Source organism: Ammospiza caudacuta, chromosome 2, assembly GCF_027887145.1.
Source record: "Ammospiza caudacuta isolate bAmmCau1 chromosome 2, bAmmCau1.pri, whole genome shotgun sequence".
In the NCBI taxonomy this organism is placed as follows: domain Eukaryota; kingdom Metazoa; phylum Chordata; class Aves; order Passeriformes; family Passerellidae; genus Ammospiza; species Ammospiza caudacuta.
The window spans coordinates 44,569,341-44,597,163 of NC_080594.1; the positions used below are offsets into that span (position 1 = coordinate 44,569,341).

The 27,823-nt window shown below is 37.0% G+C and overlaps 1 protein-coding gene across 2 annotated transcripts in view; it reads left to right on the forward strand.

Annotated features, from left to right (window-relative positions):
• The window catches only part of ARHGAP42 (Rho GTPase activating protein 42), a 139,909-nt gene that overhangs the window by 66,843 nt on the left and 45,243 nt on the right, over positions 1 to 27,823 (forward strand). For both annotated transcript variants that reach the window (XM_058824989.1, XM_058824990.1), the window contains exon 4: positions 10,227 to 10,298. In XM_058824989.1, the coding sequence (XP_058680972.1) occupies positions 10,227 to 10,298 (72 nt within the window). The remainder of the gene's footprint in view (positions 1 to 10,226; positions 10,299 to 27,823) is intronic.

The following is a 27,823-nucleotide window of genomic DNA, read 5'->3' on the forward strand; positions in this document are numbered from 1 at the left end:
TGTCTGGTAAAAATTTAAAGACATTTTGGAAGGTTACCATCACATGATTTTCCTATTGTTATCTAAGTTTATAAGTCTGTTAAATATGATGGTAACAGGAAACGATCCAGTTTGGTCTTATTTGTGTCAAATAATTGAGGTATTTAACTTGTCTCTTCATTCACCTACCTAAAGAAAATTAAATCTAGCAGTCTTTTGAGATTTGAAGTAAAATAAAGAATTATGAGAAAAAAGAATATCTGACCTTTTACATGAACATATATGTGGAATGTGACTGTTTTCATTAATCCATGTTTGCTTAAGACTTTGTTTTGTGCATCTTGAAGATATAAACCAGAATTAACATAAAGGTATATGTAGCAATTTCACTTCAGCAGTTCCCAATGCCTGAAAGGCATCTAATATTCCCCCTCAAACACATCTGCTTTCTGTAGGCAGATGACATTGTACTATATGCTGTAAATAATTTTTAAGGCTGTCCATAAAAAGTATTAGACATCTCATTGCCTCTGTGTTATCAGAGGCAGTTTGCTCACTGGGCATGTGACAGGTTTGTAGCCTCTGACTTTACTCCTACTTAGAGTGATTGATAATATAGGTCTACTGCACACTCTTAACTCAGAAGGAAAATTTGAGCATCAGCTTTTAAAATGTGAAGTAGATTTGGTTTGCCAAACTAAAACATTTAGTGGAGGATGATTATAAATACAATATCTGTCCACATACAAATGGTAGGAATTGAGTAGCTTCTTCTTGGTGCTGTTTAAAGTCATGCTTGAAGTATTTGTGGTCCAACAATGCCCAAGAATCTTGTGTTTATGACCAAAACGAATTAGCATATAAACATTAAAACTTAACTGCTGTAAAATAACAACAGTTCTGGGAGTTTAAATATAATGATATTTTCTCTTCATAAGGCTAGAAAGATGTATTAAGCTTACTGCAAATTCTCAAATGGTGAATTTAAAACAGATGGAATGAATATTTAGCTTTTCCCTCCAGAGAAATCACAGACAATGAATAAATTAGGTGAACAAGATAATTAAAAGGAAGTAACATTAAAAAGAAGTATTAAATGAATGTGTTGTTAATATACTTTATCTAAACATGCCAAACACCATTTTTGCATCTTTAAAAACTTTTAATGTATGGAAATCTTGTTGCAACCTTTACTTTCTTTTGCCTGCAGTGATAAGTTCAGTCATAGATAACCTGCCTTATTATGCAAAACAGGAACTATTGAGATGCATGTGAAACTTGCTGCTGTAAATTCATGGTGCAAGTATTCTCATCTAAGTTCATTTTACCCTTCTTTCCGTGTCTTGTCACTCAGTGAGCAATATCTGCAGAGTCCAGTCTTGCAGTCATTGAGAATTGTTTCTTATGGCTGTCGTTCATGAAGAGATGAACAAACCACTAAGAAAAATAATTGTAAGATGCTTGAAGTCATTTGGATGACATGTTTCATCTTGTAAACTTCTGTTACATATTTGTTCCCTTGGGAATTTCTGGTGTGCTTCTATAAGATATTGCCAGTGGATAGCATAAAATGGTTTTGGAGCAGCACTGAGTGACTAGAGTCAGATGGCAGGAACTGTTGGCTTCTGATGATCCAGTTTTTTCTGTAGATTTCCATGCTTAGCTTCAGTGACCTCCCTGTGTGAGCGCTGTCTTGGTCAGACTCCAATCAGCTGCCACATTCCAGAGTCAGCTGGTGAATCTGGCATCTTAGTACCTGTGAATGACAGAAAATGTGAATAGTGGTGGCAGCATCCTGCCAGAGGATGGAGGGCAGAATGGTTATTTCTGAGGCTGAATGATGTCCCGTCTCTAAGAGAAGTGATATGCAAGGACCAATTTGAATTTTGACAGAAAAAAAATAGCCTAGATCAGGTGTGAAGTTCTGATTATGTACCTGTTCCAGCATTGCACATGTAATCAGTTGGTGATAAATGTAATAACTATGCTAGAAATTAATTAAATAAAAGGAAATCAGGAGGCGTAAAAATATTGCTTCATGTTGGAATTAGACTAAGCCATATTTTGTATGACCTAATATAATAAAATCTAACTCATGTGATCCCTATTTACCATGATGATAGAGTTAAAATTTGACTGTTTTTTTCTTTTAACTCTGAAGCAAGTGGTTTGTTACACTATTTCATTGGTCGCTTAGTTAATTTATTCTTTATCTATTTGGGTGTGTGGCTACACTTGTAGTTCATCTGTTTGGTTATATTAGAAGTGCCATATACCTTTGTAAGTGTAACTTCAGACTGTGAAGTTAATGTGACAGTAACCTTTACTGAATCCTGAAATGTCTGTAATGTTTTTTGCTGTCTTGTTGAATCCAGCTGCTTCTGCTGAATGAAAAGCAAATCTTGCCCAGTCCCATATTTCTTCAGTTTATCACAGAAAACTTTAAATGGGTTTGCAATATCTCTGAGGGAAAGCAGATTTCAAGCCCAGTAGCCCAGATGTTCATTTGCTTTCTTTTGGAAACTTCTAAATACTGTTGTATTAAGTTTTTATACATCTACACAGAGTTACCTTTATGTAAGCGGATTAGCAAACTTGAATTTGATTGCAAACAGCCTCACAATTTCATGATGTGATGTGTCTTGTCTGAATGGATCACAGGCATCCTATGCTTATTTCTCCTCATTGTTTGGGAAGGGAAGCTTATGTGGCTGTATCCACAGAGACAATGGGTATCTAATGTTGAGTGACTGAGTTAATTGCTCGGTAAGTCGTTGAGCCTCTTTGTGTTGGTATTGTTAATGTCCTCTGTCAGATCTTGCTGTTGGCAGTGCATGAACTGATTTATTAGGGGACACCTGAAGTTCCGTATTTTGTGTGATAGCTGTTACTTCAACTCAAAAATACATTTTCTCTTTCTCTATTTTCTTAATGCTAAGCCTTAGAGTTGATACTTCTCTGTTGTTCCTTGGCCCTAAAGCAAGTTAACCAGTGTTAGTATAGCATGGTCTTAAAGACTCAGGCTTTCAGGGTCATTCATAAGGCTTGGCTTCCTGGGAGGAAGAAGGGAACTTCTGCTCCACAGCCATTTCAGACACGAAGAATATTGGTGCCTCCTTCCAAGAGAATCAAGTTACTGTTTTAATGAAATGTTGTACTGGACCTTGGGCTCTCTGAGTGCTAAAGTACCATACATATTGTCTTTTGCCTTAAAGACTGAGCTACTAGAAAAAGGTAAGATGCTTGAGGGTGATTGCTGTAGGTACTTGCTATGTTGTACCTTCATCTAAGATAGCAGAGGTCATCATAACCCTGTTTAGGAACATGTGGAAACAGCCCAGAAATCATATGCCTCAACTATGAGACTGCTGGGGTATAAAGTTAGTGAAATGTGGCTTATATAAACACTTCATTCATGTGCTGATGTAATGAAAGCATTTTAAACTTAATTCTTTTTAATTACATACTGTGCATAGTAGGATAGTGGGTAGTTAAAAATAGCAAAGAAAAAGAAGATAGTACAAGGGAGTATTTCTAAAATAGTGTCGACTCACTCATTTCTGCTAATGAGCTCCCAAAATATATTGTGTACAAACTGTAACTATTTTCTTCCTTGGCTGATATTTGGGAAGAGCAGAGGAAACTGTTGGGACAGAGAGAGACCCTGAGAGGACCTCCTGGTATTTGATATTCTCCCCAACTTACAAGATAAAGTTGCATCTGGTTAATGATCACAAAGATAGTCTCAGTACTCACTAATACTTCCAAATCTAGTTTGTCCACTCACCCATAATTAGATGTTCTGATAGAAAAATGTATCAGGAGACCTTCATTTACCAAGACCTCTGCCAAGTAATTGCAAAGTCAAGATACACAAGACCCTGCAGATTGGCTGAGTTGGTCAGATCTTGGTGCTTATACCACCAAGGTTGTGGATTCAGTCCCTGGATGGGCCATTCTCTTAAGATTTGGACTTGATAATAGTTGTGACTCCCTTCTGACTCAGAATATCAGTGATCTGAAATTATGTTTGCAATGTTAATTTTAAAATAGTATATCTATATATCATATTTTGCTGTGTATATTTACACTGCATATCAGTGTGTACTTTTTAGAATATCAATGTTATGTGCAAAAAGAAGATGGTAGATCTGAGTCAGATTCTTAATGAAGACTGACTTTTTTGAAGGTTGGCTGCTTTTTTATCTGCTTGGTCTGTAATCAGTCAAAAGGAAAAAGCTTTTGAGGACGCGTAACATCTGAAATTCTTCAGTTGTTCTTCAGATGAGTTCTGTTCTTCCTCTAATGTTTTGTGAGGAGTCCATAAGGAAACTGGCCTTTCAATGCTAAAGGCAGCCTTTCTCATGTGTAATTTTTTATTCTATTAAAAAACAATCACTTCAGGTTTGACACTACAGTAATGCATTTTTAAACATAAACTATGCAATATAGGAAATGGAAGTTCACTTGAAAATACTGAGGAAAAAATCTGATCTAGTGGAAAGTATTGCTGCCTGTGACAGGGGGTGGAACCTGATGATCTTTAAGGTCCCTTCCAAGCCGAACCATTCTTTGATTCATGTGTATAACTACTCCCAGCCTTGGCTAGTATGTGATTTATAAGCATCCCCTTGTGGCAATGTATTAATACCGCTTGATACAGCTTTAGGTTTTGGTAAGAAGCTGAATGTTGCATTGCACATTGCATATGGAAGTGTCCAGCCTATGTTATTAATTGTCTGTAGTTAAAACTTCATAGTCTTCTCAATCTCCTTTATCATCAGCTTTACTTTAAATAAGTGGCAGTGATAACGATACTTTTAGGAAATTAACATAAGCTTAGATATTGTTTGATGTAATCTTTTTTTTTTTTTTTCTAAAGGTGAGAGGTATTAAGATGAACTTTGAGAATAGTAGAGTTTTCTGTACAAAGCTGTAAAAATATTTGTCTTGCTAAGGTCAAGTAGTTACAGGCATTGAAATTCACAATATTAACTTTGTGTAATATTTACATTTTTTAACTTCTAAAACAGAAATTGTGCACTTAAATACATGACCAGTATTTTATCATGGCATGTTTATATTCTTTGTAGCGTTCAATTGTATACATAAGTTATACAAAAGCCTGTTGTCTGTATTTGGTCTCAAGTTTTGTATTTGAAGTTGTATTGATTAGGAGCTGCTGATGCTGTCCTCAGACTGAAAGAAGAGATATTTTGATCAGATGTTAGGAATTTTTAGTTATCGGGGAAAAGATTTAAAATTAAATTATGTCTTTTTGTCTACTAGAGAAATATTTTTCTAAATTAGAAACGCATTACTATGTATATATTAACCATGAGATTTGTTGCCCCCTTTGAATGAATTTAATTTGTGTTTTCTAAAAGTCTTATACTGACATGAAAAAAGTTAATATTTGTCAGCATTCAGAATTTGAGAGCCACTCAGTATTTCAGGGAAATGAGTTCTATATACCATGTGCTAGTGTGGTCATTCTGTGTTGCCATGAAAAGTAGTCACAGCAGATTTTGGAACAAAAAATTGTTTTTCAAAGATACACTATATAAACTCCACAGTTTTTTGTAGTTAAATTGTTTTGCTGTCATTCAGGTAGCTTTAATATGATTCTGTTACTGCAAATATTCCTCATTTGAATTGTTGCTGTCTTCTTCTGGCAATTGGTAAATTTGTTAGCTCAGTTCTTTCTGTGACTTACCTAGTCCTTATCCCTACAAATGAAAACAGCAAGCTCAAAAGGTATTGACTGTCCTCGCTACTGCAGTTCAGCCCTGTAGACACTAAGGTAATGATAAAAGCCTATAAAACAATTCAGGGCTTAAAATTTCTGTATTGTTAGTATGCAAAAATTAATTAGCAGCCGCATTGATGTTTTTTAGGTGAATTTCTCTTTATATCCACTGGTTCTACCAAAGTGGAATTACGGATTGACTTGGCTTGGAAGGGACCTTGAAAGTCATCCAACTCCAACTCTCTACCACGGGCAGGAACACCGTCCACTAGACCAAGCTGCTCAAAGCCCCATCCAGCCTGGCCTTGAACACTTCCAGGGATGGGACATCCACAACTTCTCTGGGCAACGTGCCCCAATGAAGGATTTCCTTCTAATATCTAACCTAAACCTGCCCTCTTCCCATGTAAATCTTTATCTACCCTCTTTCATTTTAAGTAAATGAAGAAGAATGCTGCACGTACATGCTCTATATCATTCACTCTCCTAAATTCAGGAAAATCAGAAAACTGATTAGAAAACTCATTCAAAACATTAATGTTGACTTGAATTTAAGTAAAATCTAGAAATGGAAATGTTCAGATATGTTTGCAATAAATTTATTCTTCTCTAACACTGTATAATAATTATGATTCTCGTAATGGTCTTCATTGTAATGATTGAAACTTTTGTTAAGAAAAGTTTAAAAAATTGCTAGTCCAATAAATCTTCAATGTATAGATGGGGAGTTTCTCTCCGCATCTGCAATCTGAGCAAACCACAATATTATGCACCAATCTCAGTATTGATGCAGAAATTCAATTTCACAGCTAACTCCTGGAGGGAAAGAGGGTAGGTTGGAAAAGTGGATGATCATGAATCAGAAAAGAAAACTTAAGTGGTTTCACCATGTTGTCTCAAAGGCTGCCCGGGTATATTGAAATGTTGCAGCTATGCAACCAATGACCAACCTCATAAGTTGTCAAACTGCCTTAGAAAAAGTACTTTGAATTTTTAAATGCTTCTTTTTCAGATATATTTTAAACTTCTGTGTGGTTTTAGTGGTACTTATTTCAATGGTGCTTTTACCAACAAGTACAATTAACTAGAACTAAGTGGAATTAAATATACCAAAGATAAAAATCTGAACAAGGTTTTTAGTCAGGAAAAATTTGTTTCTTTATTATTGTATCTAATATAGCTCTCTCAAATGTCAAAATAATGTTCTCCTGTTATGTCTGCTAATACTTGTCTAGCATGTTAATCAAAAAAAGACTGATGAACTGTCAGTAAATTTAGTTGTGGTATTCTTTTTCTGGAGAAAGACCATTGCTTTTGCCAAACAAGAGAAACAATCACGTAATTTGATTGACTGCCACATATTAACCATGCTGAACACTGGAACTGTGTCACATTCAATAACTGTTAGATCAACAAAATGTAACTTCTCTAAAGGTGTGACTAATCTGAATAAGAATGGAAGGGTAAGATCCAAATTTTAGACACAACATGGATATCTGAAGTTGCTGTTTACAAAAACGGTAACAGTCTTTTTGACATTGTTTGCCTGTTCCCAATGTCCCTGATTTCAACCTAGCACAATAACTGAGTAGGAGAGGGATTATCATCTTGGCAGGAAAAAAGATACTCTATTAGGACCACACAGTGAAAATTCCAGATTATCTAAAGCAGTCAGATTTCCACAGAAATGGTTGTGGGAGTATTGGATTGCTGCTTTAAAAGAAGACTTGGGCGGGGGGGAAGGGCTGCATGCAGATTTATAACCCTTAAGAAAGAAACTGTGAGGTAGTTGCAGTGATAGTAATTTACAAAGAAAGGAAATTAATAAGTGAATATGTAAGGCAAAAGTTCTTTCTCTATTATTTTCAGATTCCAAAAGCTAGGCCCAACCTGGTAGAAATTGATGGAAGTCTTTACACAGTGGAGCATTCTGCATCTTGTAATAGTGGCTGTTGAAATGCATCTGCTGGGTTTTTTCTTAATTCCTTTGCTGCCACATTCTCCCTCCCCAAACCCAAAGCCTGTTTCTTGCCTAGCTCCTAATTTTGCTGGGAGATGAATTGTCACAATAGGGTTCTTGCCAGTAGAACCTTTCCGCCCAGGGATGAGCTTGCAGTGTGTTCTGCTGTTGTGGCTTAGCAGATCTGTTCAGAGGCACAGACCCTGTCTAGATGAAAGCCTAGCAATGCCTGTTGTCCATTCCCATTTCATGAATAACTGTGAGAGTATAACATTGTGGTTCAGCTCAGCAAAGCCACTTAGCTCTCAGCCAAATCTTCTCAGTTCTTCCTGTGTATTCTTCCATGGTGTTTGAAGCAGGATTCTCTTTTTCCAAGTGTCTTATCATTTGCTTTGCAGCATCTTTGAATGAGATGGGTAGGAGTTGTGTTTCAGTCACTTTAACACTGCCAAGAGGACAATGTATAGGAGTGAGGTCTCCTGGTGTGGCATGGAGGCTGCATGACCATGGTAGCATTGAGTCAAGGGAGAGGCCATTCAAATCCACATGGGGTTAGTTTGATTGTCAATGAGCTCCACTGGTTAGTTTGACTAGCAACAAGACTAGCAGTGATTGCTGGTATCAGAAGTAACTACTTAATAATATGTATCTGTCTCCCTTAATTGAACTGTGACATATTTAGCACTGAATCTAAAGGGCAGAGAAGAACTTAGCTTGGGATGTGAAAAAAAAAATTGCATCCACATTTCTATACCAGTGATTCCAGCAATCATTTGTGGTTTCTGTATGTGTTGCTAAAAGCCATGTACATGCTCTGTAAGCTATCAAAACTTCCAGCTGCTACTTCCAGGCAAATTCTGCTTGGTAGTAGAATTAAGCAAAATTAAGCTTTGCACTGCTGTTTATCTGCTTTAGATCCTTGGGATTGAAATTATCTTTTGCTAAGTGCGTGCACTTTACCTTGTAAAAGGTGTTGAGTCCCAGTAAGATTGCTGGATAATGGCTAAAAATCTATTTTTTATTGGGAAGCATCCACTTGGAGAGTAAGGTAGTGTTGTAGTCTGGTCCAGTGGGACTGATGGAAGATGTTGAATGCAATGAAAACATTTCTCCTCATCCTCTGTGCCTTATTTTTGTTTTTAAATGTAGCACATTTTGATCATGATATCACTGAGCATTCCAGTGTTGCCATTTCTGTCTTGGACTTCACTTCATGAGGGTGGCAAAGAGAGTCTCAGCTTCTCCTAAAACTTTGTCCTGCTAAGAGATGTGGTGATTCTGTGGTCTTTTGAATTGTAATGTTAGGTTTGGGATGAAAGAAAGTGTGTTTGTATTTCAGTAGGTTTATTCTATATGGTTTTTATTACAGCCTTTTGGGAAGTTTTTGTGCTCAACTGACAATGTAACTTATCAATTACTGTTATGGAAGAACCACAAGAACTGTATTCATTCACATTTGGCTTAGGTACATGTTAGTTTTGCCCAGACAACTAAACCTGCCAAAGCCCAAATTATGAGTGTTGGTAAAGACTGTACTGGTGAGGAGAAGAAAGCTGTTTGTGCAGAAAACCCAGAGTTTTGCCTGTAGTCAGTATAATAGAATATTGTAATGTGCTTTATTGTACTTTATTTCTGATATGTTGACAGGTTTTAGTTTCTCTGATTTTCATCAGCAAAGTCAATTTAATTGGTTATTTTTCCTGTACCTAAAAGGCACATGGGGAAATTATGCTTCTTTTCCTTGGAGAGTGGCATGATGGCTTGGCTGCCATTTGTATTCTGCTGCTTGTGTGTTTCCAGTCCCAAATGACTACAGATGCTTTGGGTGATTGCTGCTGGGAATGGGTTTCAGGGAGGAGTTCCCAGGACTGGATTAACACTAAATAAACAGAGGCCAGAGGGGAAAACTGTGTTTCATTAAGAACTCTGGTTTAGGTTAAAGGGATAAAAATAGCTGCAGGACATCTCAAATTAGTTTAAAAACTAGAAAAGTGAAGGAACCCAATCTAGAGTATTTCTTTTATGTACCCACATATCTTTTTAGAGTTCTCTGCCTCACTGTCTTCTGCTCAGTGTACCTAGGTCTATAAACCAAAGGGATAGGTGAAAATACTCAGCTGTCAAAGTTTCAGATTCCATAAACACAGACTTTTTTTAGTCAGTGCTGTCAGTATTCACATGTTTGTCTTCTTTGTTCTGCCAAAATATATTCCTGAAAGTTTTTGTTTTCTATTCTGGTTTTAGGCAAGATACAAGAAATGGAAGTAAAGCACCAGAAAACCTTCTGCATATTGGAGAGAAAATTACTGCATCTTCCATTGAAATTCCCTTAGTTATTCATAAAAATGTTCTGTGGTAGACTAGTGTACATGTCTTTTGTATGCTTTGTGTAAATAAAACATAATTACTTGCCTTCTGCTCTTACCAGAATGTTTCAGACATGCATTTTTCAGTCTTGCACATTGGCAGAGTTACAGTGACTCCACTTTCTGCAAATACTCTGTATTAAGAAAACATCCTTTATGTTTAATATTGCAGATCCAGAATGCTAATGATGTGCTAATAGCACCGCTGGAGAAGTTTCGAAAAGAGCAAATAGGAGCAGCAAAAGTAAGTGGCTGAGGTTGTTTTTCATTTCATGTTTATTTGAGTTTATCACTGTGTTTTGAAAGCTGGACTGAAAACAAGCATTTTGTATTCAAACATACTTGATGCCATCCTCATTAATATGTTAGTAAGTTATACTTAATTCTTTGCTTCAGAGGAGGAGACAATTTAGAAATGGAGCTTAAAGACTGATAATCTGCATAGAAGATAGCTCTTGCTACTGTTGCACATTCCTACCATCTGGCATTGTGTTCATCTTCTGATGTCTGCATTTACATTATGCTGTGTCTTGGGTTAACCCAGAACCACAGGGAGGATTCAAACAGCTGCTATGAGTCCCTCAAACAGGCATTGTATAAAGACAGAAGACAGTTTCAGCACGATCTCTACCTCTGCTTTCCCTCTCCTCTTTACATGGCTGATGAGGTGCAATGGTTCATGTTCATTTTGCCAGAGTATTCATCTTAATATTCTTCAGGGATTTTCCCATGGTGGAAGTGCTCCAGTTGGTAATTTTATCTGGTTCTTTTCTGTTAAGTATTATATCTGTGTGAGAGAGACAATGCAGGTTGTCTATACCAGGGTTCACTAGTCAGCTCAGGAAATCAGATATATTGGGGAAAAGTATGTTGGAATTAATTGTTAGTCTAGAATAGCTGAATTTTTGAGTGGTTGTCAGTGTCTGCTTTCATTACAGTCTCTGGGCTATGCATAGATGATGCTGTGGTAGTCAAATAGAGGTTATGGTTCTTCCGTCTGCATGAATACACTAGTTCTAAAGCATTTTGCATCTCATATTAGTGCTCATAAAAATTTTTGGGAAACATTCATTTGTAAGGTTAAATGAGTACAAAAAAAAAAGCTCTCTGATGTTGCAGGTGAGGTTGTGCTTGTGCTGTACTCAAAGAAACACAGAAGAAGAACAGAGCTATTGGAAAGAGACACCAAAGGTTTATACTTCTTGCACTGCTATTGTGAATGTGTAGCAAACACATGGGGCTGCTTCCGCACAGGAACTAAGTAGATGTTTGTGAAGAATGTGTACTGCGAACTTGAGGTCAGATTTCTCTGAAGTGGGTGTTCTTTACCCTTTCACTTGATATGTTTTTGTGTACAACAACATTCTTCTCTTGTCCCACCCCTGTGCTGCTGTGAGATGCAGGACTGGGAGATTATTTACCATGCTGCGTGAATCAGAACTTAATCCCAGCGCAAAATGATTTTTAGTATTCAGTAGGTTTTAATAGCGTCATCCAGTTCCTTGTAGTAGTGTTTCATTTCCTATTCTCATAGTTTAAGGGATATCATTCTTCAGAGCACCCTATTTGAAAGCTTAACCCACCATTCTACTGACAGTCTTGCTGCATGACAGAGACAATCCATAAGTGGTTCACAGGACTCTCTGCAGAACTCTCTATGACACTCAGGTTTCCTTTGAATAAATATATCACTCAGTAGATGTCAACACATGCATATTGATCTAATTGAAAATTACTCCTTTGTTTTTTGTATCACCAAGAATATTTAAGGAAGGGCACTACAGGACAGGTTGAGTCCTCTCTGTTTGGTATATCACAATGGTTGGTTTCTTTTCCATATCTCTTCCATGTAAAATATGAGCATCTACTCCTCTTAGAGTTGTTTTGACTTGTCTGTGGTCATACTACACTGTACAGAATGAGTTCAGGAGGGAGCCTGGCTCAGCTAACTCTTATTCCAGTGTCTAATGCACTTTATTATGCAGTGCTGTGTGTTTTGGAGAGTCCAGGATACTTGGCTTGACACATGGATACCCTAAAGAGAGCTCTCCCAGGTCATTGTTTTATAAAATGTCAAACAAACATATTTTCTAGCCCTTCACACGGAGTTCAACTGCCAAATTCAGAAATGAGAGATTCAGAAAGCCGTCATAACCAAGTGTGATGCATTTGCCTTTGAGTTGATTTTTATCAGTGGAAGCAATTACAGTTAGCCTTTAACTAAATGGTATCAACACAAACAAGTCAGAGCTTAATTACATTCAGTATTGTTTTTCTAGTAATTACAAAATAGCAGCATATGATCTAGGAATAATGAGACCCATATGAAGTAGAGTAGAAATTTGGGCTTTGTGAAACCCATTATTGGTAAAGTGGAAAACATGGTCAGATTGTTTACCCTACTTCTGTTCGCTGGGATCAGCCCTTGAGCATTTATGAGCTCTTATAAATATAGAATGAGTTGAGCTTGCTGGTTATTTATCTACAATTAAGGAAGGTTGGCACAGATACTTGGCTCTTTGAACTCCTCTGGGATGATCTGTGCTGATAGTCAAACAGAAGATACAGATATTTTCTTGTTTGGATTTTGGGAGCAAGTTTTACAGAACACTGACAATGTCACTTTTTACTTGTGGTGTTTTCTAGACACATCAGTTGAATGGACCTTACCAGGTCCACAGCAGGTGTGAGCTGGTGTTTTTTTCCTGTAGTGTTAGTCTAAAACAGTGTGTAGAACGGTATTTGTATCAAATCCAAACTTGCTTCTGTTTTTCTGTCATCCCTCTCCTACCCAAAACATTCCTGTGTACATGTTGCCCTCTGAAGAGAAACTGGAGATGTCCCAGCTGGCTAGAAGCTGGAGAAAGCTGTCCCAGTTGTCAAAAAGTGCAAGAAGGAGGACCCTAGAAAACACAGGCCTGTTAGTCTGACTTCAGTGCCTGGTACAGTTATGGAGAAGATTATTCTGGGAGGTATTGAAAAACACCTGAAAGACAGTGCAGTCACTGGTGACAGCCAGCATGGCTTCATGAGGGGAAACTCCTGCTTGTCAAATCCGATTTCCTTTCATGACAAGCTAACCTACCTAGCTGATCAAGGGAAGTCAGCTGATGTAATCTTTCCATGCTGTCACAGGATCCTTCTGGACAAAATGTCCAGCATTCAGCTGAATAAACACATCATGCTGTGGGTGAGAATTGTCTCACGGGTCAGGCACAAAAGGTTTTAATGAGTGGGGTGGCATCAGACCAGTGACCTGTCACTAGTACGGTTCCACAGGGTTCCATCCTCTGCCCTGTGCTCTTCAACATCTTCATAAATGACTTGGATACAGGACTGGAAGGGATACTAGGCAAGTTTGCAGATGAAGCAAAACTGGGAGCAGCTGTTGACTCCCTCAAAGTTAGGGGACCCTGCAGAGGGACCTTGACAGATTAGAGGACTGTGCTGCCCTCACCAACCAGATGAAATTCAACAGGAAAAAGTGGTGGATTCTGCACCTGGTATGGTTCAATCCTGCATATACAGACAGACTGAGGAATGAGATGCAGAGCAGTGTTTCAGAGAGGGACCTGGGGATCCTGGTCTGTGGCAAGTTGAACATGAGCCAGCAGTGCCCTGGCAGCCAGGAGGGCCAACCCTGTCCTGGGGGCATCAGGCACAGCACGGCCAGCTGGGCAAGGGAGGGGATTGTCCTGCTCTGCTCTGCTCTGCTCTGGGGCAGCCTCACCTCCAGTTCTGAGTACAGTTTTGGGTGCCACAACATAAGACAGGAAGCTATTAGAGAATCTCCGAAGAGGGGCTATGAATGTGGTGAAGGGTCTGGAAAGGAAGCCATACAAGGAGACACTGAGATTGCTTGCTCTGTTCATCCTGGAGAAGAGGAAACAGGGAAAACTTCATTGCAGTCTGCAACGTCCTCATTAGGGGAAGCAGAGGGACAAGCACTGATCTCTTCTCTGTAGTGACCAGTGACAGGACCTGAGGGAATGGTTTTAAGCTGAATCAGGGAAGGTTTAGACTGACTATTTATAAAAGGTTTCACTAGAGGGTGGTTGGGCACTGGAACAGGCTCCCCAGGGAAGAGGTCACAGCACCAGCCTATCTAAGATCAAGAAGTGTTTGGACAGTGCTCTCGGGCACATGGTGTGACTCTTCGGGACGGTCTTGAGCAGAGCCAGGAGCTGGACTTGATGATCCTTTTGGGTCCCTTCCAACTTAGCATATTCTGTGATTTTGTGATTCTGTGGATGGTGTGAACTCCACAGGATAGCTGATAGTAATGTCACATTTCTAGAGCTGTCACTTCACAATTAATTTGCATCATAATGTCTTATGGACAAACATTTAAAGGGATTGGGTATAGAAGCACAAGATTGGTATGCCTTTAGTATTGGCAATGTTATGCCTTTAATATTGGCAATGTTAGCAGTAACTAGAGATCCAGGCAGCTGTTGGGTGTTGGACTCTGTCTTCTAATGGGACTTTTTACATTTTAGTACCCTATTAAGCTGTGTTTCCAAATTTTGTGGAAGAAAAATATTATTAGATAGTTGTGTTACCAACATACAAAACAGGAAATTATATTAGGTACTACTGTCAGATTTTCCTGGGGGTAAAGATTATGTGAGAGAGCACTTAAAGGTGATTTCCGGGCTTTTTTTCATTTTTTCTAATGAAACACCAGATAAAATTCAGTTGCAGATAAATACAACTAAACCCCACCCTCCCAAGGGAAAACAGGGGAAAATGTTATAAATTATGAGAATCACCATTTTATTTTAAAAATAAAATTTTTAAACATTAAAAAATTTATTTTAAAAATAAAATCTTGTAAACTTATTTATGTAATAATTAAGTTTAAAAGATTTTTTGCTACCATGATGAATATTCTATAAATGTTTTTAATATAGAGAATGAGAATATTTAATTTTTTCTTCAAAACTATAATGAGTTTAGACAAAAATATGGTCTCAGAAATCAAAAATAATATGGAAGATAAAATATATCCTGTTGACATTACAAAACTATATTTTAAATACAAGGACCATATAAACCCAAGAGTGCAAAGTTCAAGTGTTTTTGGAATAACACAAGAATAACATTAAAGACCACTTCTTCACATGCACTTCAAAAACCTAAAGGTACCCAACAAATTTGAGAAACATTCCCCATAAAACATTAGTGTTTGTAATCTAACCAGCAATATACAAATCTACATCACTTGCTCTTCTTGATTTATACTACTTGCTCTTCTGTTTTTATTGCGCATATTTCAGTTATTCCTTTTCTGTACACACTCAGTTTAAATAAAGCTGAGTTCTCTCCAGAGACTACACAAACCCAGCTTTGCATTGGACAGCCTGTTGATTTACTCCATCTGAGTTTAAGAAAATGACCTCTCCAATTATTGTAGCAAGGCGAGCAGAAGCCGGGTGAGGTAACTGGGAAAGGATTCCAGGCACGAAGCCTTTTGCCTTATTTGGTCAATGTGGTTTGCGAGGCCCCAGCTGGTAATTCTGGTGAGCTCATTGTGTGATGTGTTATGGACAATAAAGCCAAACCTTCCTGATTCTTTTTATCCATTGAGTACAGTATTTGGCAATATTTGTTCCAATGTTCATTGACCTTTAATACAACTTAAATCAGATCAAAGACAACAGAAGCAATTTTGGTTTTAAGACTTAAAAGGAGAGTTTTGTGTCCTCCTTACAATTCCATCTGTTTGTTTCATAAAATAATTTGTTTTGGCCAGGAGGATTAGTTTTTATCATTATTTAATTTCATTCATTTATTCAAAGCAGTGAATTCCTTTCTTCTTGGGAAACAAATCCATATTCACTGCTGGGATTAATTTTCACACATCTTTACTCACATCTATCTTCACATGTAGGCATGCAGGAGGTAGCACGTTCTCTCTGTGTTTAATTTGGATTGTCTAGAAATTGAAGAGTGTGAAACAAACAAAACCCCCATTTTTTAAGGTTGTCAGAAAGCTGTCAAAACAGCATTTTAGATAAGTATCTAAGATGGTTAGAAATACCAGGATGCCCATTTTGGTGAATCAATTTCCTCGGTATCCGATGAAATCATAGCACTTGTTGTCCTTTAACTGAGAAAAATGAGTGACCTTGCTGTAGTAGGTATGGCAGGAGGTGTTTCATTACAAGTGGTGTCTGTCACTCAAAGTTTAGTATTTGCATCCACTAGATTTGGTGTGTTTTAATGTCAGTCTGAACCATGGAGGGAGGGGACCAGGAGAAGGAACCGCAATGAGAGGACAGGCAAGGGGTATTATGGATGGCCAAATATTTTGAGTTAAAATGCAAGAGTTTCTCAAAAAGGCTTAGTACCAGTTACCTGATATCTTCCTTGATAACTTATTCTGTAGTCAAGGAAATACAGGGGATCAAACCTATTTCTATTTCAGCCAGTCTTTTATAACACTCTACATGAGTCATTGTAATGTAGTTTAGATGGGGCTTAGTATGAGAAACCCAGTCTGTCAGAGGAACTAGCTCAATGCAAAAGGGCAGTGAGTTTTGTTTATGGGAGGGACTGTGGTTAGAGAGAAGTCACCAGTTAGAAGATCCCATGGGGCAATTTGAGATCAGTCTGTTGTTTTATTTTTGGTAATGACCAGGTAAAAAAAAAACTGATGGTATTGCCATAGGTTGCTGAGATAGAGGAGGAGGGCTGGAGGATTTGGTATAAACTGTAAGAATAAATAATTGAGCATGAAGAACTGAGGCTACTCAATGGTCATGAGACAGCTCATGCCATAAGATCTGCTGTACTGATGAATAACTCATGGCAATCTCTTTAGGTATTATAGGTTAATAGGCATGTATCTCTGATAGATAGAGAAGCACAAATTTTCTCTAGCTTTTTGTTTACTTACATAAATCCTCAAGTTTTGTTAAAGTTTCTGGACTGTGAAAGTTGTGAATTGCACTAGTAAATACATTTCACTCCAAGATTTTGGTCCTAGAACACTTTCATTTGAGAAATAATCCCATATATGTTGTCTAATCTGATATTTTAATTAAACTAGCATTATCAAATGCAAGAAATGAGAAATCAGAACTTGCATTTAATGAAAATGTATATTAAATTATTTTTTAAATAGATCAAATGTATTTTCCCTTATTTATTCAAATAAACATAGGGAAATATCAAGCAGTGAAAGACCTATTTTTGCCACAAACAAAATAATTGTAATGCCAGTATGATTAGCCATTGCTTCTTCTACACTTGTGTATGTGAAATATTTGGAAAGTTTCAAAAACATTGATGAGGAGCCCTCTGTGCATACATTTCATCTAAGCAAGTCTTACTTTCTTCTGTGCAGAGCCAAACTATTAAACTGGAAGACAACACTGGCTGACCCAGAGTCTTTTTGAAGTGACTGATCTTCTTGGGACAGCTCATGCAAATGAAACAAAATTTTCTCACTTCAGTTTGCTTCAATTCAATTACTGTTTCATTCAAAGTTGACAGGCTTTTAGGAAGTTAACAGAAAAACAAACAAAAGAAAGACAACAATCCTAAAAGCTTATTTCAATTTTAGTGTATTCTTTTAAAAGATGAGAGTGAAAACCCAAATCTCATAAGATTGTGGACACAGTGATTAAAAACTGTTAGTTCAGTGCGTTAACTACAGGTGTTTGGGAGGAAAACAGTCAATGTTATGTGCATAATCAGTTTTAATAAATTCTGTTAAATGCCTCTCTGTTATAAGTGAGTGTGATTAACTGGCTCACTGACTAAAACCAGTTTTTGAATCTTCGTTTTTTCTGCAGTTTAATAAGATTCTAATTTGCATCATAAAGAAAACAGATATAAATTAAGGATAAATAAATTAGTCCCCTGTAGTAAGTTGGAAAATAATTTACTATTCTGCCATAATATTTAAGAATTAAGGCTTAGAATAAATGTGTAAATTGGTGTAATTGTTTAAGTGAGCATGCAATGTACCTTTCTTAGCAAAAAGAAACATTTATTTTTTAAAATCTACAGCTAGTAAAGCAAAAAAAATTAAAAACTTAGGTAGTGTTAGCCTTTTTACTGAAAAAGGACAAAAGAATATAAAAATGCCAGAAAACTTTGACATCTTCTAATTGAATAAAGGCTTTTTTTCTTGCTAATCTGCTGCAGCCTACTGTGGTGTGTGTCACAGGAAGGACTCAGGAAGGTTGCATCCTGACCCTGCACAGCTGCTAGAATCCTGCTGGACTCCTGAGCTGTGATCAAAAGTATGAACAAAGACATTGACCTTCAAACTTAATTTCCAGCTCACAGGAGAACTAAACTTCTTAGTGGGTGTTTGAGGGCATGGAGGATTTGGCAAACAGAGTGCAGTAGCTCTACTCACCTGTTAAGTTCTTTTTAGTCTTGCTCTTGGCCACAGCGTGGACAGGATCATGTTCCCACACCTGAAAAGCAGGTCTCAAGGTTGTTGATGAGACTTTAAAAGTCTCAAGAAGGATTATGAGAAATAAAGGAAGTGGCCAATTGCCCAGGCACAGAGCAGGACAGGACTTAAAAAAGCAGAGTTTGGTATTCTGCTCCCTGCACAAGGAGCAGCTCAAAGGCACCTAGTCCCCTGCTCTTCCTCCCCTTGTTCAAAATTAGACTCCATCCTGAGTTTTAGCATCCTTTATCAAACCAAATTCATTATGTTTTGAAAAAGGCAGCTGCCTTCTCTTAGCCTACAGGGATTACTTCAGAATTGTGCTTGCGGGTGTTGTATAGTGCCACAGCTGTACTGAAATGCTTAAGTTGTGAGGTCTTATACATGAATATGAATTCATCTGTTAATCTTACTCTGTTACATGTTGGGGTTTTTCTTTAGCAGTTTGGGGGAAAATTAAGGTCTCTTTCTGCATTGCTTTCCTTTGTTTTGTGGTGTCATTAAGTTAACAGCATAAAAATAGATACAGTTAGAGTTAAAATTTGGGCATTCTTTGGACATTTCTCAGATGATGTGGAGTCTGTGGGTCTTTATTCCATATGAATGGTGGAGTTGCCTTTTTCTATTCTAAATAGAAAATCATTTGATCAGCTGTATTGCCACAGAATTCCCTTCATCCAGTATCTTGTTCTGTCTATGCAGCAGATTCTGCAGGGGCCTGGGAATATACAAATTTGAATCTCCTACTAATATGGCAACTTTGCTTTTGGTAAAGCAAACTCAGAAATAACTCTGTTCCAAAGTGAAGTGGATGATTGTATCTGGGAACTATCCTTTCTGTGCTGAAACAAAAATGGACGTCATTACTTTAAACTTTATTGTGTCTTGGTAGATATGGGAGCATCAAGAGATCCATCTCTCCACCAAATAAAGCAGTTTTGTTATTTCAGGACCTGTCAGGTTATAGTAGCTACCACAGAACTGTTTGTTCCTGTGGAGTTTGCCAAGAAGGGGTGGTCTCAGATCCTTGTCTTGATGAGAAGATTAAACACCCACCCCCAAGAAGTAATCTGAGAGCACTCGGTGATCTTAACAACGCCACTGGGGAGGCTTAACTTTTCACCCCAAAGTGATAGTTTGTGTTCTTTTATCAGTGTTGTAAAAGGGACTCTGAAAATAGATGCTTTCAAAACAAAACAAAACAAAATCAATTCTGACATTGACCTCAGACTGTTTCCTTTTTTTTTCCCCCCAAAATATCTGTAAACAGCCGTTTCCAGATGCGTGTATTAATCTAAAATATTTCTCAAAGCACGCCTCAAGTTCTTCCTCAGGTCAGCGCTGCAGTCCTGTCGCGATGACGTCGGAGCTGCCCTGGGACGTGAGCGATGCTGAATGTGCTGCTGGCACTCTGGGATCAGTGATGTTGGCTGATTGGCTGGCATACATGGGAGATTCCCAAAGAGGGTTTAAAAAAAGAAATTACTAGTTAAGAAAGAGATATTTTTATCTGCAGCTTTTGAAATAAAGTAGTGAGTATGTGAAGTTCTAAGCTGTTCTGTTGGAATTGCTTTATTTGAATGACATTATGTTCTTTGCAGCTTTTTTCTTTATCTTTGCGCTCAGTGCAAAGATGTAACAAGATGTAACTTTTTTTTTTATCTTTGCAACAAAGCAAAGATGTTGCTAACTATGCAGATGAAGTGACCTCTTCCAGAGCTCCTAAAGAGCATGGCTGACTTTGTTTTTGAAATCATTTTAAGTCACAAGCTTTTGTACAGGAACAAACCTCTTCCTGTTATGATAAAATATTTTAAACTTCAGAAAGCTATCCTAAACCTGATGCAGAGAAAAGAAAGTCAGTTTCTGAAGTTCTAGGGTGCTTCTCCATATTATTTAAGCAGTAACTTGATAATATCCAAAGTAAGCTATTCCAGACAAATACTTCATATTTAGTAGACAGTAAAGCAATAAAATGAGATTACGTGTGTAGACTTACCAGTCCTGCTTCTTGGGCAGGGATTTAGGAGATTCCCAGACACAGAGCAGCTACTCTTGGAATCAGCAAATGTCAAATAAACTCAAGACAGCTTTGCAGTTGAATAACAGGGAGTCTAATATGTCCTGCTTTGTGACCTGACAGTACTTTCATGTTTGCATGCATTTTCACAGCAATGCTGGGAACTTCTAATATTTTTGTTTCCATCTCGAGAGAATTTTTTGGAGAAAAACAAGTGACATCCTACAAACACATTTTCTCACCTAATAGTATCTGCTTTTTAATTTGAAAACATCTGATTGAATTACATAGAGAATTATTAGGAAATTGATTCTCCTCTTCCAGGATACACTTTTGAAAGTACCTGATACTTGGATCTCTAAAGGCATTACAGAGGGAAAAGAAGATTTTTTTCAGAAGTTTATGAGCCTGAAAGTAAATTATCTCTTGCAAGGTTATTCAGTATTTTACACAGATGTGAACTCCAGTTAAACTTAAATTAGTTTTGGCTTGTTTCAAGTATATTTCAGTTTTATGTATTCCTTACCTGATTTTAATTGAGGTTATTTTTTTAACTGCCAGTTTCTAATATCTGTCTTCATAGCTTTAATGCTGCTGAACAGTCTTGTATTCCCAGTTTATTGCCTTGTTATACTCCATAGTTGCAATATGTTCTTTTTATTATAATTATTTGTGTCTTATACTATATTGTTTTCTGGATCATCATGGTTTGCATATGGTTGTTCTTTTTTAGTAAAGAAATGGTTTTAAGATTTATAGTCATTTGGACATTTAATTTTCTACATGATGCATTCTGCTTCAATTTGGAAGTGTTTTCACTAGCAATTATGAGGAACATAAGACATAATTTATGAATATATTAACCCTATTTTATGTCAATCAACAAGGATTTCTTTATGAACTATGTTACAAATTTGCTTCACTTCATATTACTTGCTAATGATACATAAACCATGTCCTTTAACTTTTCTGACTTTCTTCTGGATTTGGGGAAACCCTATAGCCTAACAGTGCATTAAATTCTGTTTTGGAGGAGTAAGAGGAGCGAGGGACTTTTATATCACCTCTTCACTTTTTCTTCTGGGAAAAAAAGCTTCTCACATCTTTCAACCTGTTCTTGAACCCTTTGCATTCACATAGCAAATGAAAATTTCTACCAAACAGAAGTTCTTTTCAATACTATCAAAGCAACCAAAACCCAGCAATTCACCAACTACTTCCATGAGAACGCTCAACAAAACCTTAGGCAACATAAAATGGAAGGTGAATTCACTATTTTCTCCTCAAAGGAGCAGTTGTGAGACTCTGAGATTTTAAATTTTCCAAGAAGTCCATAGGATCTTAGCTCAAATCAATCTTTCCAAAACTAAGTTTAGTTTATTTTCTAGACTACTGTTCTATTTTTGTTTGTCCTGCTACTTAGTAAGACATGGTCCCCAAACTTACATCTCCAAACAAAATCCCACTAACTTCATAAAAATAAAATTTAATTTTTTTGTTTGGGAGGTAATGAAAAAGATAGCTTTGAGAAAATATATTTGAGGTCTAACATTCTAGCAATGAACCTCTCCAGTTTGTTGTTGCAAAAATCAACATTTTTGCGGTTGTTGTCAAAGAGAAAGAAAAGGGATGTGGCTTTATTGATCTCCATAGACTTCAATGTTACCTTCCAGTTCTTCAACTGTCAAATGTGTCTGACTTGATCTATATTCAAGTCGTACTGTTGTATTTATGTGCCAGTTTCTACAGTTTCTAAACCTCAGTTTGAGTTGGTGAAAAAATATGTACTAATTCTGGGTGAGGGGAAGAAAGAAATCATCATGGCCATGTTTCACAATGTTTATTTGCTTTCTAATTAAGGTATTCTCTTCTTTTCAAGATATTGACTTCTTTTTCCCAAGTAGTTTCTTTGCAATGATTTCTGGTTTAATTTCCTTTCATGATCCTTTTAAAATAATTTCTTGCAAAACATGTTTATTTTATGGTTTCAACAAGGATAATGTTTTTGTGGGATTTTTTACGAATTAGCTTCTTAAAGCGTTAGATATTAATTTTGCAGCAAACAAAGAGTTAAAAAATTTCTTTATGGACAGATACAAGATATAGTTAATAGATAGATATAACACCAAAATGTTATATTGGTAGATACGGGACTAAAAAGAGGAAAGAGAATGAGAAGGACAGCAGAGGCTCTTTTCTGGAAAAATAAAGAGGAATAATTTATGTAATTATTCTGAAGATACATATAACAGTTTTGACATTAAATACTGCCCATGAAGTAGTGGTAGACCATTATAAAAATACTAGATTTCTTGATATTTCCTGTGGAAAAGGAAAGTCAACTTTAAAATATAACAACTATTTATGCTTTATATCTAAAAATACAGCTAGTGGGTAAAATTTGTAGGAATCATGCCAATGATTTGTAGCATGTATATGGTTAGTTATGGCATGCAGTCAAAACCTTTCTGAGCAGGGGAAAAACTATCTGACTCACTTGAGTCAACTTTTTAATAAACTTCTCAGCAATTGATCTCCGGACTTCTCACAGCCATAAATATTTGTAAAACAAGAGGAATACAAGAACACCTTTTGACTTGAACTTCTAACTGGCATGCCTATAATTAGAAGTATCTCAAGCAAAATTTATTTCTGAAAAGATAATTTTTTGGAGGTTTTCTAATCAGTTTTGAAATAAAACTATGCAGGAAATCTGAGCAGAGAGAATAAAACCGGGAATTAAACCTGGATGCAGTATTACATGACTTAAGTCTCTCAAGAGGGTACTGGCAGTTAGTAAGGCTCCATTAAATGCTGTAAGGCGAGTGTGTGGTTAAGGGCTTGCCTAATGGGCTTCCTAGAAATTTGAACCAAACTGTAAATATTTTTGAACTCATAAAAGGCTTGACACACCTGAGAATGGTTAAACAACTATACAGAGACATTTACGGTGTTTAGAATCTGCAGGACTTAGTCTAGACAAAAGGTGTTGATGACTTATATGACTGACTTATGTCAGTGTAAAACACACCAAGGATTAATATTATGTAATTTCTCTTTTTCTGTGCTTAGTTTTTTTATTGCACCCTCACAGTTATCTCACATGGATTTGGGATTTTTTATCATATGTTCTGATATTTTGAAAGAAAAGGTTGATACTTTTCCAGGGCAAAGAGAAAGGATGAAGTTTACTGCAGGAAAGATGTGCAAGGATGAAAGAAAGCTGGAGTCTGAGGGGAATAAGAGACAGTACAGAGATCAGGAATTAGCATCTTCCTTATGGCCACATGCCTTAAGCTTTGTGTCATGGCTGGTGCAGTCTGTTCTGCTAACAGTGCAGCACAAGCTTTCTTATCCAACCACATTTCTTCTCCTTGGGGTTTGATCCAGTGTGGAATCTAGGCAAAAGCAATCACGTCTCCTGAACTTTGAGGAGATGTTTTTGCGCGGAAACTTTTTTTGAAAGCCTCCTAGTATGTGGAAAAGTAGATTTCTCAGTCTTATGCGCACAGATTGCTGGGACCAGAATTCAGATAGTTTATTTGGGCAGGGGCTGTGTGTAAAGTGTTTTGAGAGCTGCAAAAGAACAGGCTAAAGCAGGAATAAGCTGAGTCTGTGACTCCACTTAGGATGAGCCTGTGTGCTGTGAGTCACTGACTGAGTGTGTGAGACAAGAGCTATTTTGGCATAAACTGTTTATTCTCATCCAGAACATGAATCACCTGCTTCTGGGTGTATCTTTTTTTTGCTAATTTTTATTAAGTAAACAGATTTCAGAGGCTTCAGTACATCCAAATATGTGGGTTTTACTGGCACGTTGGAGGACCTTCCAAGCAAAGGAAACTCACTCACCTGTTGAGGCCAGTATTTTTTATACTTTTCCCAGAAACATGTCTGAGTAATCACAGCAATGCCAGAAACACTATCCTGCTGCAAACTTATTCCCAGGAGTATCGCCAGGTAAAGACCCTAGTGCAGTCCAAATTGCCAAGAGATCTTTACTCACATTTTATTTCTGTTAGTCTTTTTACTTTGTCAACTTCTACCTTTGAAGGAAGAAGGTCTTGTTTAAGTTAAAATCTGAAGAAGGAGGAAGAAGTTGATCTGATGTATTGTCTCTGCACTTGGGCCAGAAGTTATCCTGGTGACAGACAAGCTCCAATTTGTAGTTTTCTCTTCAACATAACTGGTATAAAAAACTGTGGAGGCTGAGCAGATATGTGGCAGTGTAGAGGTGCAGTCTGGGAGAGAGCTGGCAGAAGACCATGAGAGCCTTCAAATTCCTTGTTTCCTTATGGATGGTGCCATGGATATCTTTATGAAGCTTCACATGAGATACAATATGTCTTAAAATCACAATTAGTTTATTTGAACTTGTTTTTTTCTTGTTCTTGGCAGGCAGGGGGGGACTAATCTGTTTATATGTGATAGTTTAATTTTCTGTTTTCCTTTTATACGTATAAAGAGAGGATGTGATGCATAATTCACAGGTTTTGGTATAGATCATAGCAGAAAATAAAAGCAATGGGAGCCACATTAGGTGTATCAATAGTCCCCTCTAGGCATTGACATGTATATGATGCACTGTATTTCAGATGGCAAAGTCCTGTTCTCACCCCTTTTGCTTTGACTCTCACTGGGCAGCTTCACACTCTTTTCCAGCTCCTGTTAGTAAAAGTTATGTTAGTGTCACTATGAGCTTAAGTGGCTGGCCAGACGTTGGGTTACTCATTACTTATCGATCACCTTGGTTCTGAGACAAATAGTTCACAAGGCAAGATGAATACCTATGGTTCATACCATAAATCTGTTAGGGGAGGAAGGAAGGGTGGAAGAGCTGGCTGGGCTGGGTGATCCCTGTCTGAAATAAGTAATCCTGTAGGAGCTTTGCCCATGACTGCTTGGCTCATTCCTTTGATCTGACATCTGAGACAGCAAACACAATATCAAGTCCAAATGTACACTCTCAGCACCCAGACCTCATTGTCAAAGGCTGTGTCAAGTTACCTTCTGAGGTAGGTGGTCTAGTGGAGAGGCTATCCACCACTGAACTCCAGTAGCTTATGACCAAAGGCTTGAATACTGCAATCAGGCAGACTCCTTTCCCACCTTACAATTACATGGGGAAAAAAACACCTAAAAAGTAATTCTCTTGACATTTTTCATTGCATCAAGCTTGCCTTTAACTTGAGTATTTCCTGAAGTTGATGACTTTGACAGCTTTGTCACTTGGATTTTAAAATAATCTGATTCATATTTCTAGTCCAGCACATATCATTATCTCAGAAGATAAGACAGTATGTAACTAACTGCCCCTTTCATTCAGTGATCAACTGAACTGAATTTCTGTTTGTGACCAAAGATGCTGTTGAGATACACAGCACCTTTCATCATGCTGTTGACATACACAAGTTGCTCTTGCTTCATCATGAAGACCTGGCACTTGAGCATTCCACACTAAAACTGTGGCTGTGGAACTGACCTATGATTTCAGCCCCACAGAAGTTGATTTCTTTAGTTACAAGTTATTTGCCACAACTCTGGCCTTCTTCCTTCTATCTTTTTAGAATGTTCTTGGGAAAGATTCTGGAAGATAATTCTTATAGGTTTTTTTCACTTGCTAAACAAAATACAAACTTTTATTTTTTCCTGTTTTGCCTTTTTGTCCTGGTATCTGCTTATCTGTAATTAAATATAAAAGGCATTAGTAGTTATTCTGTATTGTTATTTAATCTTTTGTTGGGTCAAGTCCCTTCTTTTCCTTCTGGTGTCTTTTAAAGATATCTGTGTTGTGAAGAAGTGTGAATATTAAATTGTGCGTATTTTTCATACTAACTATATTTGAACTTTTTGCAGGATAGAAAGTATATGTGCTTAGCAGTCTACTGTAATTACTGTTGTAAACTTTAGTCACTGGAGCCAATCATTAAGTGGTTTGTTGTTGCAACTGGTTGATAAGCTTTAATTCATGTTGCTAAAATCTTCCTCCTATTTCTTATTTCTCTGACCGACCTGACTTTCCCATAATATGACTAAGGAAAACAGGGTGGTGCTTCAATGCGAGCCAGTTATTAGTTTTTGTATAAAAAAATTTCTAGAGAGAAAGAGGTCAGGGAGAGAACCACTATGGTTCTTAAAATGACCTGATGTTACTGCATGATGTCCAGTAATTAGTTTTTCTATCATTAATAGCTTTTGCACATGGGCAAGTAGAACTGCTGGTCTTGAAGCTTTTTTTCTTTTCTCAAAATATTCAAATTATTAATCATTAGGACTTAACTAAGATTATAAAAAACACTGGCAGGAAGTTGCTTTTTTTAGGGAATAAATAATTTTGTAATAAAAAGTTATAGATTTATCATTGATAATACACTGATGGGATATCAACTTCAATCAGTTCTCGTATTTCTTGAAATTTGACACTCCTTGAAGAATGGAAAAGCTTTTGAGAGACCTATCTTTTTCTTAAATTTCAGATTTAAATTTCAGAACAGCAGGTTTTAAAAGATTTGAAGTATGAATTCTGAATTTGTTTGCAGAAAGTAAGATGTTTCTTAATTTACTACAAGTAGTAGCTGTTTTGTATTATGTATCAAAATAGTTTTAAGGTAGAAATGTGAGGATTGACTGCACATGATGGGAAAAACAAAGAGGAGTGGGAAAAGAATAAGGCAGGATAACTTTTAAATGAGACAAGCTTAAACATTCAGACACATCAAAATATTATTGGAAACAGACTTTTGGACCAATTTCATTTTGCAACCACACATATGCTTTTCCATCATCCTCGTATTTTAGGAGAGTGGGTGGAAAATAGGCGTATTAGTCTTAAATGCAAAGAATAGGACTATGTCTTCATCACATATTTTATACTCATCTGTGTCCTCCACAGTAAGGGTTTTTTTTAGGGTTTTTTGCTTGTTGGTTGTGGGTGAGGCGTTTGGAGTTTTTTGTTTGTTTGTTTGGGGGTTTTTGTTTGTTTGCTTGTTTTTTAAAATAGTGTGGCAGTTAGGTAGACTTAAAAAACTTGGGGAAGATTATTTTGTAATAAGTGTCTGCTTAAAAATATACCACTGACATAAAATCTCATGTACCTCTACTATGGGAAACCATGCAAGTCTGTTGAATGGATTTGTTATTTATGGGAAAAATCCTGCTTACTATTGCTTTTAATAATTGAAGCAGTTCTCCTACTATCTTTAGTTCCACTTAAGAATTCAACCCTAAAAATACTGGACCCAACAAAAGTGGTTTAATAGTTTGGCATATCTTGGCACCTGTTATATCTTTTAATTTAAGTTAGCTGTGATATTTAGTCAAATATTTCACTTGGGAA